At 29.9% G+C, this 15844-nt stretch overlaps 2 protein-coding genes and 1 long non-coding RNA gene across 3 annotated transcripts; 2 read left to right on the forward strand and 1 right to left on the reverse strand.

Moving 5' to 3' along the window:
* The first annotated feature begins 1523 nt into the window (after positions 1-1523).
* On the forward strand, positions 1524-5798 carry LOC130675030 (valacyclovir hydrolase-like). The gene is made up of 5 exons (XM_057480485.1): positions 1524-1563; positions 1667-1753; positions 4698-5018; positions 5112-5367; positions 5442-5798. Exons 1-5 carry the CDS (start codon positions 1524-1526, stop codon positions 5533-5535), a joined length of 798 nt encoding a protein of 265 aa, XP_057336468.1. The 3' UTR covers positions 5536-5798.
* A 1170-nt stretch (positions 5799-6968) lies between these two features.
* LOC130675090 (valacyclovir hydrolase-like) lies at positions 6969-11575 on the forward strand. Its single transcript, XM_057480580.1, has 5 exons — positions 6969-7346; positions 9978-10068; positions 10202-10522; positions 10614-10869; positions 11370-11575. The coding sequence occupies exons 1-5, from the start codon at positions 7224-7226 to the stop codon at positions 11461-11463; spliced, it is 885 nt and encodes a 294-aa protein (XP_057336563.1). The 5' UTR covers positions 6969-7223; the 3' UTR covers positions 11464-11575.
* A 2757-nt stretch (positions 11576-14332) lies between these two features.
* LOC130675098 (uncharacterized) lies at positions 14333-15283 on the reverse strand. Its single transcript, XR_008991203.1, has 3 exons — positions 15008-15283; positions 14850-14919; positions 14333-14778 (listed from the first exon to the last, which is right to left on the reverse strand). It is a non-coding gene; the product is annotated as an uncharacterized LOC130675098 (long non-coding RNA).
* Positions 15284-15844: the final 561 nt, after the last annotated feature.

The following is a 15844-nucleotide window of genomic DNA, read 5'->3' on the forward strand; positions in this document are numbered from 1 at the left end:
GAAACCTAAACTTACAATTAACCTTCTCAATAAGACAATTTTTAGATGAATTGAGAAAAATATAGATAGCCTGAACTGGGAATCGAACCCAGACCATGTCAGTATCACCAGGAACGAAACCAGTTGGAAATAGGTCAACACATATGCTTGAAATCGAACTGTGCCCTTTTTTCAGAGATTTTGGGTGGGTATTATTATGGACATAAGTCAACACATATGCTTGGAATGGTACAGTACTCGTTTATTGAAAACCATGAATTATTTTTTCATATAAAATATATTTTTCTGAATAAGATTTATCGACAGGATATTTCGTCACGGATTTTTTGTCTCTTCAATATTTAGTCCAGGAATATTTAGTCTATCGGATTAAATGTCTTCGGATATTTTATCATTTATTTTTTGTCGGTTGAGAGGTCGCTAGGTTGAACTGTCGTTCGGTTGAAGTGTCCGCGGTTGAAGTGTCGTTCGGTTGAAGTGTCGCCGGTTGAATTGTTGCGGTTGAACTGTCGAGGTTGAACTGTCCGCGGTTTAATAGTCGCGGCACCGTACACACAGAGAGAGTTTTTGAGTAAAAAATTCTCTACGTGGCACTTTAGGACTAAAAAAATTTTTTTTTTATGGCTTTAGATTTTTTGATGATGTCATTAATTTAACATTTTAAGTTTTTTTAATACAAGTTGTTTTAGTTTTTCGTTCATTTTTTTAAATATTTTAAAATTAGTAACATGAAAGTTTTCCAATTTTTTGAAATAAAAAACTAATTTTTTTTTTATCAATTACAGGTGATCTTGTGCTAAATCCTAAGAGTGTCACGTTTCTTGTATCTTTTCGTCGTTGAGATATTTTAGAAAAAAAAAAAAAATACAGGAATGAATTAGAAAACAGTCGAATCTTTTATGCGTCACAATAAGTATTTTGTCATTAATTAATAATAAAAAGCTATTAATTTAATGTCAATCAAAACTGATAGAAATTTTTTAAGGTCTTCATGATAATAGTTGGTTGATAAATTTTATATTATTATTCACCTAAATACCAATTGATTTGATATCGTTTGTTTATCATAAACGACTGTGATAAAATAAATTGTTTATTTATGTTGATTTTCTTTTATGTGACTGACATTTACTGTAGAGCATTGATAGAGTGATAATACAAGCAAAAATGTTATTGAGAATATCTAAAAATATTCATCTAAACAAATTTATTAATTTTTATCAATTTAAAAATTCGAACAGATTTCATACAAGTGTACAAAATTTATCAATAGTTAGTCATAAATTTGAGGTACGTACACTAAAAAGTATAATAATCAAATATGATTTGAGTTTTACTTAACTCTCGATCGAAAATTTATAAGTAAAATTAATATTATGTCGAACATTGGTTTTTAATAAATTCCCTTCAAACTGGGACTCCTCGAGCTCGAATACAGCGTGAAAGTTTTAGGGCTGGCCCGCCGGACTAACCATTTTCCAGTTTTTTTTTTTGCCTTTGCAGTTTAATCTTAAGACTTTAACATGTTGACAGTAGATAGGCTCTGTCCCCTTCACGTTCGAGGTTTCCGAAATTTTTTTTTTTTGAAAAGTAGTGTTTAAATCATTTTTACCTTGGGTTCCTCAATCATTTACAAATTAATAACCAAGAATTATTTTTTAGGAAAATAAAATCAATATCAAAGGTATTAATATTAATTACCTTAAAACTGGTACTGGAAAACAAGCAGTGTTTTTTTCACCAGGTGCATTAGGTAAAATATGTTTTTATTTTAATATTAATGCACTGATAGAAGAATTTAATACTGAGTACTAAACGAATTTAGTAACAAAAATTTTAGCCACTTATTTGGGAGAACAAAATATTTTGTGCCCATCAATATAATTTATTATAATTTAATAAATCATTTTTTTTATCTCAATTAAATCTTATTATGGTAAAATAAATATTTGTTTCCACCAACTAAATATTTGGTAATCGGTACTAAATATTTTTTTGGTAAGTTTTATCGGTAGATGGCTTGTTTGGGATTGAAAACTACGTATGTATTTGTGGGAAATATCAGTGTAGCGTATGTGTGTGAATATATCACCCCTTTCACAGTATTGTGCGTTTCGTCTCAATCGGAGTTAGTGTTGTGATTTCCAAATCAATTTAGTGATTTTAAAAACATTAATTTTCAATTGATTTCAACTGAATTATTTCAAATTATGGAGGAGCTCTCAAAATCTTTATTTTTAACATATAGTATTTTTAATATATAGACAACATAAAAATATATCAAACCGTTACAAATTCATTTACTACTAAATGGCTTATATTTCATTTATCATCGGAGTTTAATTTAAAATTTTTAACTTATGTATATTAAAATTATGTGTGTTATTTGTATAATTAAAACTTATTTAACTAAAAATTTGTTATTTATCTTAAATAAAAAATTATAATAAAATAAGGTTATTTTCTTTATAATACTGTATATTTTTACTTAAAATTATTTATAATTATCATTTTAATTTATTATAAGTGGAACAATTAGGTTATGCGCTAAAATAAGTTAAAAGAATTAGTTCTTTAATCCTAATAAATGATTTATTGTGCCCCAATAAATCATTTCTTAAATACTACTAAATATTTATTTGGTGGAAACAAATGAGCTTTACTTAATGATTTGGTACCTGTAACCAAATATTTAGTATTGCAAGGTTCGTTACTAAATCATTTAGTAAATACAACGAAATCTTATTAAATACAACTAAATCCTTCTATCAGTGTGCAGACTCGTTTTCGTAAACGCGCGCTAAATGTTGCCGCAAGAATCGAGAGTAACGAGACGAGACGAGATCATGCCGCTGACGACGAGACGACATAAAAATTTTCTAAAAGACGAAAGGTCTCAAAGATTAGAAAACTAATTTAACAAAATATTTCTACTAAGTATAAAGATTCACTAAAAGAAAATGCAATATTCAAAATATTATAATAATTTTTGTATACTTAGATTTTTAATGTAATCAGATCCAAAAAACTACAAGATACTAGCGAATATTTTTTTCATGTAAATTTTTTGCTTAACATTGAATAAAATTTGACTCTAATATAATAATAAAAATAATTATCATAAAATAATAATTTAGTAAAGAATGAACGTAAGATGTGTAAATTTTATTTTTCTACTGAAACAAAATTTTGAAATTGATTAAGACAAATATGAGTATGTGACGATATTTATTGTGATTCGGAATAATTAATGCTAAAGTTGTCAAGATTCTGAAAATACAAAATAATGATGATATTTTATATTAATGATTTAATAACATGATAATTTAATTATGATCAAAAATGAGAACGAGTTTTAATCAAGAATAATACAGTTATACCCGGGTCAAAAATAAAACTTGATTCAGGCTCGCTTCGCCTTATTTTCTTTTGAAGTTATCGATTTGCCGACGATTTTTTGATAAGATCTCGACTTTTTCGACTTAAATTTAATTTTTTTCAACTTTTTTCATCCTAATTTCAACTTATTTGTCTTTACTTTGAGCACGATAGTCATTCACATTACTTTTGACTTGCTAAACCAAGTCGAAAAAAAGTCATTTATTCGCCTTACTTTCGCCTTAATATATAAAAATTATTTCACCTTAGTTCTGACTTTTTCGACTTATAATTTAAGTCGAATAAGTCTACATCAAGTCAGTTTCGACTTGATTTAGGCTTTTTCGCCTTACATTTTAAGTCGAATAAGTCTAAACCAAGTCTATTTCGACTTGATTTCAACTTTTTCGTCCTAAATCGTGACTAAGTAAGCCAGTTAAGTCTAAACCAAGGCGAAAACTTAATATATTTCATACCTCCGTAAAAAAGTCGAGTTTGTCTTGTGAAAAACGGCTCCAAATTTCGACTTGGTAAACCAAGTCTAAATCAAGTTTTATTTTTGACCCGGGATTATATCTCTATGGACTTTGAAAAATTCAATATATTAACAATTTAAAATAATCAACTCAAAAAACATTTAGTAAATAAAATTCAAAAATACTACAGATGAATTTGGAGAGTAAGTCAGTATTATAGCTTAAATAAATCATCCAGCATAAATATCGTATTGACTCGTTAAGTTTATGGATATGAATTTTTAATTTTTTTTTTTTTTACATCTTGTCAAAATTATATCTAAACACAGTACAAAATGTTTAGTAAATACTTAGTGCATAACATGATCGTGTCTCTTGATACACATTTCGATTTATAATTTTTCTCGCCTCCGGGCGAAAAGCGTCAACTTTCGTCCCGCTGTTCAAAACGAAGTTGCCGCTTTCCGCCTCCGTTGAGGGAAAAATAGTATACACACCTTGGGAAGTAAATAAAAAAGCCTCAGATCACATGTTTGTTGACCTCGGCCAACATTACATGTGATCTGAGACATTCCTTACTTTACTGCCCTAGGTGTGTAATATACTATTGAAGCAATACTTTTCCGACCAGTATGCGATATGATTTCTACACTCGACGTCAAACACGAGACGAGACGAGAATCCAAATCTATAAAACGAGACGAAACGAGAAGAAAAAAATGTTCTCATCTCGACTTCTCGCAGCAACACTACTGTGCCACGAACTTTAGGCTCATGTCGCAACATATATACTGCGCAGTACATCACCACTTTGCGATCAAGTGACATAAATATCTATTTTAGGAAGTATATGGACAGACTTTAAGCCACAAATTGAAAGCTTAGACAAAACCAAATTTACAATCGTTGCGTGGGATCCACCAGGTTATGGAAAATCTCGTCCACCGGATAGAGATTTCTCAGGGGATTTTGGTCAACGAGATGCTGACTATGCTTATGAATTAATGAATACCTTAGGTTTTTCTAAATTTTCTCTCGTTTCTTGGAGTATCGGTGGCATATATTCTATGATAATTGCTGCTAAATACCCTCAGTGTGTTAATAAACTTATTTTAATAAGTTGTCCCATACAAGCATCTTTTCAAGCTATAGAAGCTCACAAAGGTAAATAATATTTATTTAATTTAAAAAAAATATATAATTTTAGCTTTGTTGTACATCATGGATATTAATAATTTAATGAATTAATGTTTTAAGCTTTGAAAAATCTAAGTACATGGCCTGAAGAAAGGAAAGCACCCTTGCTAGCAATGTACGGTGAAGAGTATCTCAGTAAAATATGGAATTCATGGGTAGATACTTTGGTTTATTTTTATGAAAATAAAAATGATACTATTCTTAAAGAAGTTGTTCCAAAAGTAAAATGTCCTACATTAATTCTACATGGTAATAACGATAACTTTGCCCATCCAAGAAATGCTTTCATCCTAAATAATAGTATTCGCAATTCAAGGTTTGTAAATTTAATTTTATCTTATTATCATTTTGTAGTTTTATCATTATAAGTAATTTATTATTTTATTTTAGAGTAAAGATGATTGTCGGAGGACATAATGCTCATCTTAAATATTCCGACGAGTACAATAAACTAATAACAGAATTTTTATTAGAAGAAAATTAAAACGTTATTCTAAAAAAAACGATATCTATTCTTTTTTGCACAACTCAATTGCAAAGCAATGAGACGTGTTTTGCTAACGCTTACTCGGTCATGGCTGATTCACTCACATAAAAATCATATCTACTCTTATTTTAATATAATCAAGTAAAAAAAAATTCGTATTATTTGAAAGATAATTTATTAATGAATACAACGAACACAATTTTAATTTACTTTTGTTAAAAATAATAATTGAAAAAAACAAAAAAAAACCTGTGATGTCCGTCAATTGGTACAGATGTGGTAAACACAATAAAGTAAAAAATACAGAACCAATTGATCTATTTCTTCTTTTTATTACACTTGAATTCTGAAATAGGAGAACTCTATTGAAAATCACTATCCAAATCCTTTTGGTTTAATTATAATTAGTAAAAACTTAAAACTGGTGATTCCATTTTTTTTATCATTTTCATTAATTTGTTTTTAAATACTTTTTTGCATATAGGCGCTCCATCTATTGCTCAATTCAAGACTCAGCAGTTGAGTTGTGCACGTTTGGATTTTCCAACTTTTTATTATTACACGGAGAAAAAAGTATAGTAAAAATTACAATACTATAGTAAAATTTACTAACAGATATGAAAAAATACGTTCTGTGTTTTAATTATTACAAAACATTTGGTAAAATTTACTATTTGGCAATAATTACATAAGAAGATATTATAAATTACTATGCGTAATGTATTTTTTGCTAACCATGATTATATTTTTTACTATCTGTATAGTAAATTCTACTATGTATAGATAAAATTAAAAATTGGTAAAAAAAGAAATCAGATACAGAAAAAAATATATATATATATATTAAATATAGTGAAACCTAACATCTAAGTTTGATCAAATCTAAGTCTCAACAAGCTCTTTTGATTGCCGCGAGAACGTGCAAATCGGTTGATTTGTTTCGAAGATATATCTTCGGGGAAAAATTACTTTATTTTTTAGCGAAATGTATATAATTTTGGCCCAGCCGTTTTTTGAGCTCGAAGATAATTTTAACTTTTCGATAATTTACAGCAGTGAATTAAATATTTTGAATATAACATTATTAGCTTTCGAGATATATGTGTACATTTAGATTTTTCAAAAATTTTTTTTATGGTTTTAGATTTCTTTGCTGATGTAATTAATTTGACATTTTAAGTTTTTAACACCAGTTGTTTTTGTTTCTCGTTCATTTTTTTTTTAATATTCTGAAATTACTAACATGAGAGTTTTTCAATATTTTGAAATGAATTACCAATTTTTTTTTATCAATTTCGGGTGATATTGTATTAAATCTTAAATTTCACGTTTCTCATATTTTTTTGTCGTTGAGATATTTTAGAAAAAAAAAAAAAAAATACAGGAAAGAATTAGAAAACAGTCAAATTTTTTGTGTCACGATAAATTTTTTGTTGTCATTAATTAATCATAAAGAATTATCAGTTCAATGTCCAATCAAAACTGATAGAAATTTTGTAACGTCTTCATGATAATAGTTGATTGAAAAATTGTATATTAATATGTTCTCCTAAATACCAATAGATTTGATATCGTTTGTTTATCATAAATGACTGTGATGAAATATATTGTTTATTTACGTTGATTTTCTTCGATGTGACTGTCATTTACTGTAGAGCATTGATAGAGTGATAATACAAGCCAAAATGTTATTGAGAATGTCTAAAAAACTTAATCTAAACAAATTTATTAATTTGTATCAAATGAAAAATTCGAACAGACTTCATACAAGTGTACAAAATTTATCAATAGTTAATCCAAAAATTGAGGTACGTACACTAAAAAGTATAATAATCAAATACGATTCGAGTTTGCTTAGCTCTCCATTGAAAATTCATGTTAACTTAATATTATATCAAAAATTGTTTCTTAATAAATTCCCTTCAAAGTGGGGCCCCTCGAGCTCAAATACAATGAGAAGTTTTGGGGCTGGCCCGCAGGATCAACCGTTTTCCAGATTTTTAACTTCTCACTAAGAAGATCGACGATTTTCGAAAAATTCGAAAAGTTATTGTTTTTACCCCGATTTTCGAAAATCGAAATTTCATCAGATGTTGAATTTTTAATGTCATGGGAAGCTATCCTATTTTTTTTAGAATGATGTCCAGTGTCTGTATATGTATATTTGTATATGTATGTGAACTTTTTATAACTTTTTAACGAATGCACCGATTTAGATGGTTCCTACGGCAATTAAAATAATTCATCAGTGGCCAACTTTCTTGAGAATTTCGGATCATTCGATCGAATAGACTCTGTAAAAATTAAGAAATACGAAAAAAAAAAAAATTTTTTTTACATTTTTTGAAATTTCACAGAAGTGACTTGGTGAATCGATTCCAAAACCTAATCAGCTTCAGAACATGATAATGTGCGTCGATTGCGGCAATTAGATTGCCACGAGAACCATCTCGCTCTCTAAACATGAATTAGTGAAAATAAGTGATTATTCACTAATTTAAAGTGCAAATCGAACCACTCTTTTCAAGAAGTGGTTCGATTGGCACTCAGAATTAGTGAATATTCACTTATTTCATTTATTCATGTTTAGAGAGCGCTAATTCGTTCGAGAAATAAGTAGTAAAACACAATTTTTTATTTCAAATATCTCTGAAACGACTTAATCAATCAATTTTAAAATCTAATCAGCTTTGGAGTGCAACAAAATGCGCTGATTGCCGCAAGAATCATCTTCGATTCTTAAATTTTCACAATTTAATATAAAACGTAACTTAATTATTAATTGCTTTTGATGTCTTGAATTTTTTAAGTTCAATATAAAACGTACCTGTTTCTAAGTTTAAAAACACCAATGTAATTAAAAGTATTGTTAAGTTGAATGCATTGAAAATCCCGTTTTCAAACTCTTTAAGCTCGAAAACAGCGGGAAGTCTTGGGGCTAGCACGCAAAGTCAACAGATTTCCATTTTTTTTCCCCTTCGCAAGTTAATCTCAAGACCCACAGTAAAAAAAATTGTGTATTTGTGTCGAAAACGGTTAGTGTTAAAAATTGTAGCGTGTTAAACTAACACAAAGTTTGTGTCACTCTATTTTGTAACATTAAAAATGTGTTATACACTCTTTATTAAGGGGGGGGGTAGGGGTTTTGAATTGTTTAAAAAAAAATGTTTTTTTAATTTTTTTTCTGAATGAACAATATGTCAAGAATATTGTGTACAAATTTCAAATCAATCCGAGTAAAACTAACGGAGTTACAGCGTTTCAAATGACCGGCCGGTATATCTGATTCTTATACCTGCCCGACCTGCCCCTACATACCCCTAGTAGAAATCAGCTGCAATTTTCGTTGTTCTTCCGAATCCCTTTCTCCGGCTGTGTGTCTTTCAAAGGATGTAAACTGATGACTCAATATAAGTATAAAAATTCATATTCTTTGATTGATAGTTTATTTCAAATTTTCACGAATAAAAAACTTTAAATGGATTTTCCCGAAAACGTTATTTTTAAAGTCCGTGAACATCATTACTCAAAATGTACTGAACCGATCCCTTTGAAAATTTGAACATTACTTCTTCACATAAATCAACAGGTAACTACGAAGAGTTTTTTTTTGTTTTTCATTTTTTTCTATTTTTTAATAACAAATTAACCGCGATTTTTTGAGCTAAAATCGCGTTTTTCACTTCCAAGTGCTGCAAAAAATCGAAAAAAAAAAAAAAAAAAAAAAAACTCTTCGTGGTTACCTCGATAAATACATCAACTTTAAAATGCATATCAATTTTTTTTTTTCCGATGATCCGGTAATGAGTTATGATGTTCACCGCAAAACGACTTTTTTTCGAGGCGCCTCCGGAGATTCAACGTCACCAGCTTATTATTCAATATTTTTCGTTGAAAATTTTTTCTGATATTCTTTAAAAGTTGTACAATAATATGTGATTAAATTTAATGAAATTATATTACTCATCTCGCCGGGAAAAAATCACAAAAATATGCTTCTTTTTCGCCTTTAAACCCCTACCCCCCCCCCCCCCTTAATACATTTTGGGTGTTACTGTGGAATTCTTTGCGCCCTCTTGTGGCGATATTTTAACATAATCTTTGTGTTAAAAAGGGGTTACACAAAGTTTGTGTCGAAATTTCAACACAAATTTTGTGTCAACTGTTTTTAACACACAAACTGTGTTGATTTTACACAATATTTTTTACTGTGCCTCAACATGTTGACATTAGATAGGCTCTCTCTCCATCGCGTTCGAGGTTTCCAAAATTTTTTTCTTTTTAAAAGTAGTGTCTACTCTCTACATCTTAAACAGTGAACACCACTGAAAAATAAATTAATAGTCTCGGTTTCAGATTTAGAGAGTAAATAATTTTTGCCCTGGGTTCCTCAATATTTAAAATGGTTTTCAAATTACTGACCAAAAATTATTTTTCAGGAAAATAAAATAAATGTCAAAGGTATTAACATTAATTATCTTAAAACTGGTACTGGAAAACAAACGGTTTTTTTCTCACCAAGTCTTTTAGGTAAATCTGTTTTCATTTCAATATTAATTTATACTCGTTTTCGTAAAAGCGCGACACGAACTTTAGGCTCATGTCGCAACATCGCGACTCTCAGTACACTACCACTTTACGATCAAGTAAATATCTATTTCAGGAAGTATATGGACAGACTTAAAGCCGCAAATTGAAAGCTTAGACAAAACAAAATTCACAATCGTTGCGTGGGATCCGCCAGGTTATGGAAAATCTCGTCCACCGGAAAGAGATTACTCAGGAGATTTTGGTCAAAGAGATGCTGAATATGCTTATGAATTAATGAATACTTTGGGTGTTTCTAAATTTTCTCTTGTTTCTTGGAGCAGCAGTGGTATTTCTTCTATGAGAATTGCTGCTAAATACCCTCAGTGTGTTGATAAACTTATTTTAATGAGTTGTCCCATACAATGCTCTTTTCGAGAATTAGAAACTCACAAAAGTAAATACTATTTATTTAATTAAAAAAATATATAAATGTATCTTTATTGTACATTACAGATACTAATAATTTAATGATTAAATGTCTTAAGCTTTGAAAAATTTGAGTACATGGCCTGAAGAAAGGAAAGCACCCTTGTTAGCAATGTACGGTGAAGAGGATCTCAGTAAAATGTGGAATTCTTGGGTAGATACTTTGGTTCATCTTTATGAAAATGAAAATGGTACTTTTCTTAAAGAAGTTATTCCAAACGTAAAATGTCCTACATTAATTCTACAGGGTAACAAAGATAACTTTGTCCTTCCAAAAAATGCTTTCATCCTAAATAGTAGTATTCGCAATTCAAGGTTTGTATATTTATTCTTATCTTATTATTAGTATATTACACACCTAGGGAAGTAAAGTGAGAAATGTCTCAGTTCGCATGTAATTGTTGGCCGAGGCAAAGCCGAGGTCAACAAACATGTGATCTGAGGCTTTCTTATTTACTTCCCGAGGAGTATATACTATTTTTCTCCTCGATGGAGGCGAAAAGCGGCAACTTCGTTTTGCACAGCGGGACGAAAGTTGCACTTTCCGCCCGGAGGTGAGAAAAATTTTTTGGTTTGGTAATTGTTTATATTCGGGCTCACCACATTTTTCAATGTTCTACGTGCTTATACTTTGAATATCTATATAAATAAACTTTTTCCACGTATTCAATCCACCGTGTAGGTGGATTGAATTTTCTGTATGAGTTTTTGTCTTTAACACTAGATATCTATCCAGGTCTTGCATCACGTGAGCCCCACTTCTAAACAATTACCTTTAGTTTTATCATTATATATAATTTATTATTCTATTTTAGAGTAAAGATACTTGAAGGAGGACATAATGCTCATCTTAAATATTCCGACGAGTACAATAAACTAATAACAGAATTTTTATTAGAAGAAAATTAAAACATTCTATAACAAACAATATATATTCATTTTTGCACAACTCAATTGCGAAGCAATGAGACGTGTTCTGCTAACGCTTACTTGGTCCCGGCTGATTCACTCACGTAAAAATCATATTTAATCTTATTTTAATAATATCAAGTAAAAAAAAATTCATACTATTCGAGAGATAATTTATTGATGAATAAAACGAACACAATTTTAATTTACTTTTGTTAAAAATAATAATTGAAAAAAAAAAAAACCTGTGATGTCCGTCAATAGGTACAGATGTTGGTAAACACGACGAAGTGAAAAATACACAACCGATTGATCTATTTTTTCTTTTTATTATACTTGAATTCTTAAATAGGAGAACTCTATTGAAAATCATTATCCAAATCATTTCGGTTTAATTATAATTAGTAAAAACTTAAAACTGGTGATTCCATTTTTTTATTATTTTCATTAATTTTTTTTTAAATATTTTTTTGTATATAGGCGCGCCATTTATTGCTCTTTAAAGAATAAGCAGTTGAGTTATGCACGTTCGGATTTTCCAACTTTTTATTATTACTAATACAATATCATTGTCCTGATATTATTCGAATATCAATTATACCTTTACTAATGAAATGGACTAAATAAATGAAATATAAATATAAATCTTGTACTTGTTAGTAAAAATCTAAATTTTGGCTAATTGGATAACAATTATATAAATTTGAAAAAGAAAAAAAAAACTTTATTGACTTTTATGTCATACATAATAGTAATAATAATTCCAATTTTTTTTAGATAAAAATGACTAATTACTATTAAAGTAAGGATAATCATATTTAGGTTACTCGTATAAGCAGACTAATTTTTACTCTAAAATTATTTCTGGGTAATCTTAAGAATCGAAATCTTATACCCTCAGGCAACTATTCAATGGTCGGAAAAAAATTCAAAAGGGGGTATACTGGGCTCTTTAAATAAAATAATAAAATTAAACTTATTTTCTCAGACTTTCTATATTTTCTTATAAATTTACAGTGTCCTAATCACCCTCCCACCCTTTTTCTTTTTTTTTTTATAAAAAAGTTAAAAAAAATTTAATAAAACTAAATATTTTTATCTAGTTTTGGTTTCTTTTTCTGTTATTTTTTGCACGCATCGGAAGCGAAGCGGAGAGGTTGTGCTTTATAACCGACCTGTCAAGGTCACACGATGTTTTAAATTTAGTGAAACCTAAACTTACAATTAACTTTCTCAATAAGACAATTTATAGATAAATTGAGAAAAATATAAATAGCCCGAACTGAGAAACGAACCCAGACCATCCCTCGCGGATTCGGGGTTACTGTGAAATCACAGTGAAATCACAGTGAAATCAATTTTACCGTAAGTTTACTGTGTATTGATGGTAATTTCATAGTGAATTCACAGTCGATTTGTGCCATTTCGTCACTCTGGTTATATAGTAATTTTACAGTAATTTTACAATTAAATTACCATACTTTCATGATAATTTTACTGTCGATCAGCTATCGATTTATGGTAACTCAACAATGGTAACACTGAGGCTTTATCATGGGTTCACAGTCAGTTTATCGTGATTTCACTACGACCCAGATAGCACACCTGATCGAAAGTTAACGTCAAGTTAGAAGAGAAACTTTGCGTAAATCTATTGCCGGAATCGGACACTAAGTTGCGTGTAAGAGTTGATGTTAAAGAGTTAACACAAACTTCAGAGAAACTTGTGACGTTACGGAAGTTTATAAAACTAAACTAACATTTATAATTAGTCCCCTCATGTAGATTAGCTCGCCGGTTCCAGGGTTTCGGTGAGGGTCGCGTAACTCAGGCAATTTCTTATTTATTTCTACTTAAAATATAAGATAATCATGCGGACGGATTGACAGATAAATAGCATATTTATTCGGATAACGTACAATTTTATTTATAACATTCGGTGAATTAACAAATTCCCAATACTTAACTAGTTTACAGTTACACAGAAGCAAACGTTATTACAATCTCTTAAACTCGGTAACAATATAATCATAATCAATTAACAATACGTAATAATATTAAACTAAATTATACGGTGTGACGAGACGCGTTTCATTCCCACATATATATTACTCTCGTAACAGATTTACTCGCGGTACCGATTCTACGGATGCTTTTTACCTCCGCGCCACCCCAACTACCAACCGGGAGATGCCCGCGTTGTATAAAACACCCGAGACTCGTCTCCTCCAAGGGTAATACCCCAAGTTTCAGAGTCTCACCCTAGATTGCACGGAGAAGGTAATACGCTCCTCTACGTGCAAATCGGCCTAGATTTTGCGTCACGTATCGCGACAGGGTTTTTACACCCACCTACAATCGTGAAATAACGACGAGGTTCAAATATAGAAGAGCCAATACCTGGTACTTCTATTTGTTTTGCAGCTTGGTCCGGTGATACGCAGACCGAGAGCTGGATTGAAAATAACGGTGCTGAGAAATCGTTTATAAGCCTTCTAGCACAACAGATCAACTCGGAGAAACTCAGACGTCGCGACGCCGCCTAGCGGCCGACCTCGAACTACTCCCCCTTCTCTCCTACATATCCCCACTCCTTGCGTACTCTCTCTCTTACTCGGCCTACGCGCTCGTCACTTTTATCGATTATACATTTTTTTACGTGCTCGTCACAAACTTTCGTTTATGTCACAAGCCAAAAGAAATTTTCGGTTACTTACCAAAAAACCGTACATCGGTAATGTAGACTGGTAAAAAAATTCCCTATCTTACCAACCACAAAAAAGTAGGCGGTAGATGGCGGTACTGTTGAAACGAGACTCCAAGATGTAAATTTATCAAATATTTTTAAATTATATAAAAAAATTATAATTTTAAATTTTCTTTTATTGATAAATTAGAGCACATTAACCAACTTACAGTACGTCAATTACTTATGGTTTTCAAACCTACACAACGATAATAAACAATAAATAACTAGTGATATTATAAAAAGAAAACGATACAATTAAGTTTCATGATAAACAATAAGAAATAAAAATTATTATCACTCAGTGACAGATGGATCAATCACAGGCTGATCAGCACTTTTGGAATATAAATGAACATTTTTTAAAGTAATTCTTTTGCCTTTCTTCTTCCCGTTTTTCTTTTCACTTCTCGACTGACTTCCATTTTCTTTACCGTCTTGATCCACCGTTTCTTCACCCGAGCTATCTGCACTTTTATTTACTCGAGCACACGCTGCCGTAAGTGCTTTTCGAAAATTTATTACGTGAACAGCCAAGGAATAATTTGAGTAACTCTTAAGCATCACAGCTAAAAATAAAAAAAGATTAACTAATAAAACTATAGGGATATTAATATTACTTAAGATAAAAAAATACTACCTCGATGGAGGAAAATCACAGGTCTTCACGTCATACAATATGTAATGATTATGTTGACAATTGTATGATACTAAAAAAATAAAATATTATACTTTTAATATATGTATACTCAATTTTTCATATTGTCATAATTACTAAGAAAATAATTGAATACTTACTTACGATTACATTAAATTGTTGTTTGTTGATAGTTCATTGTTTTTTCTACTCTTTTTGCTACATAGCGATTAATTTACATGCATGTCATAAATTAACATAATTTTTTGAATCAATCAACTACAACCCTGATGAGCACATTATAAAAATTACTATTTATAAATAATCAATTCTTGGATTTAAAAATAATAAATTTTTTAATTTATTAATTTAATAATAAATTAATTTTAATTATGTACAAATCTACATAGAACAAATTTCAAAACACAATGTATATTTTTTTGTTCTTTAAATAATTTATTGCAAATTTTGAACTTTACAGTATTTCAGCTGCAGTTTTTTTTAGGTTAGTAGCAAATGTCAACTTGACGTTATTTTTATAAAATACCTTATGTCTTAAATAATGAGTAAAAATACATGTAACTTCACTTTAACAGTTGCTATTCAAAGTATAGAAAATAAAATAATGCCAACTTCTAACAATAATTCATCCGCAACTTCACATTTGTAGTTACTATACAACTTTTCCACCTAAACTTATGGTTGAATTCCGGCAATATATTCACGTTAACTTTAAGAGCGAATTGAACGCAGTTTGCGGATAACAGTTACAAATGAAATAGTTAACGCAAAGTTTAACTTGACTTGATGTTAACTGTTGAAGTACAACTAGTTATACTACAACTCTGGCTATCTGGGGAATTCACTGTGATTCCATAGTAATCTGATAGTGTTAACTCTGTGACTTTACAATAGTTTCACAGTCAGTTCATAGTGGTTTAACCATGAATTTACCGTGATCCCATGACAACCTAGTAGTATTAGCACTGTGACTCTAT

This window comes from Microplitis mediator, chromosome 9 (assembly GCF_029852145.1).
Source record: "Microplitis mediator isolate UGA2020A chromosome 9, iyMicMedi2.1, whole genome shotgun sequence".
Lineage (NCBI taxonomy): Eukaryota > Metazoa > Arthropoda > Insecta > Hymenoptera > Braconidae > Microplitis > Microplitis mediator.

Bases quoted from the DNA above. Each gene is read 5' to 3' on its own strand.
- LOC130675090 (XM_057480580.1), top strand. From the start codon at position 7,224: ATGTTATTGAGAATGTCTAAAAAACTTAATCTAAACAAATTTATTAAT. The intron at 7,347-9,977 runs GTACGTACACTA...ATTATTTTTCAG, and splicing joins TAGTTAATCCAAAAATTGAG to GAAAATAAAATAAATGTCAA. The intron at 10,870-11,369 runs GTTTGTATATTT...ATTCTATTTTAG, and splicing joins AGTAGTATTCGCAATTCAAG to AGTAAAGATACTTGAAGGAG.
- LOC130675030 (XM_057480485.1), top strand. From the start codon at position 1,524: ATGTTGACAGTAGATAGGCTCTGTCCCCTTCACGTTCGAG. The intron at 1,564-1,666 runs GTTTCCGAAATT...TTTTTTAGGAAA, and splicing joins CTGTCCCCTTCACGTTCGAG to ATAAAATCAATATCAAAGGT. The intron at 5,368-5,441 runs GTTTGTAAATTT...ATTTTATTTTAG, and splicing joins AATAGTATTCGCAATTCAAG to AGTAAAGATGATTGTCGGAG.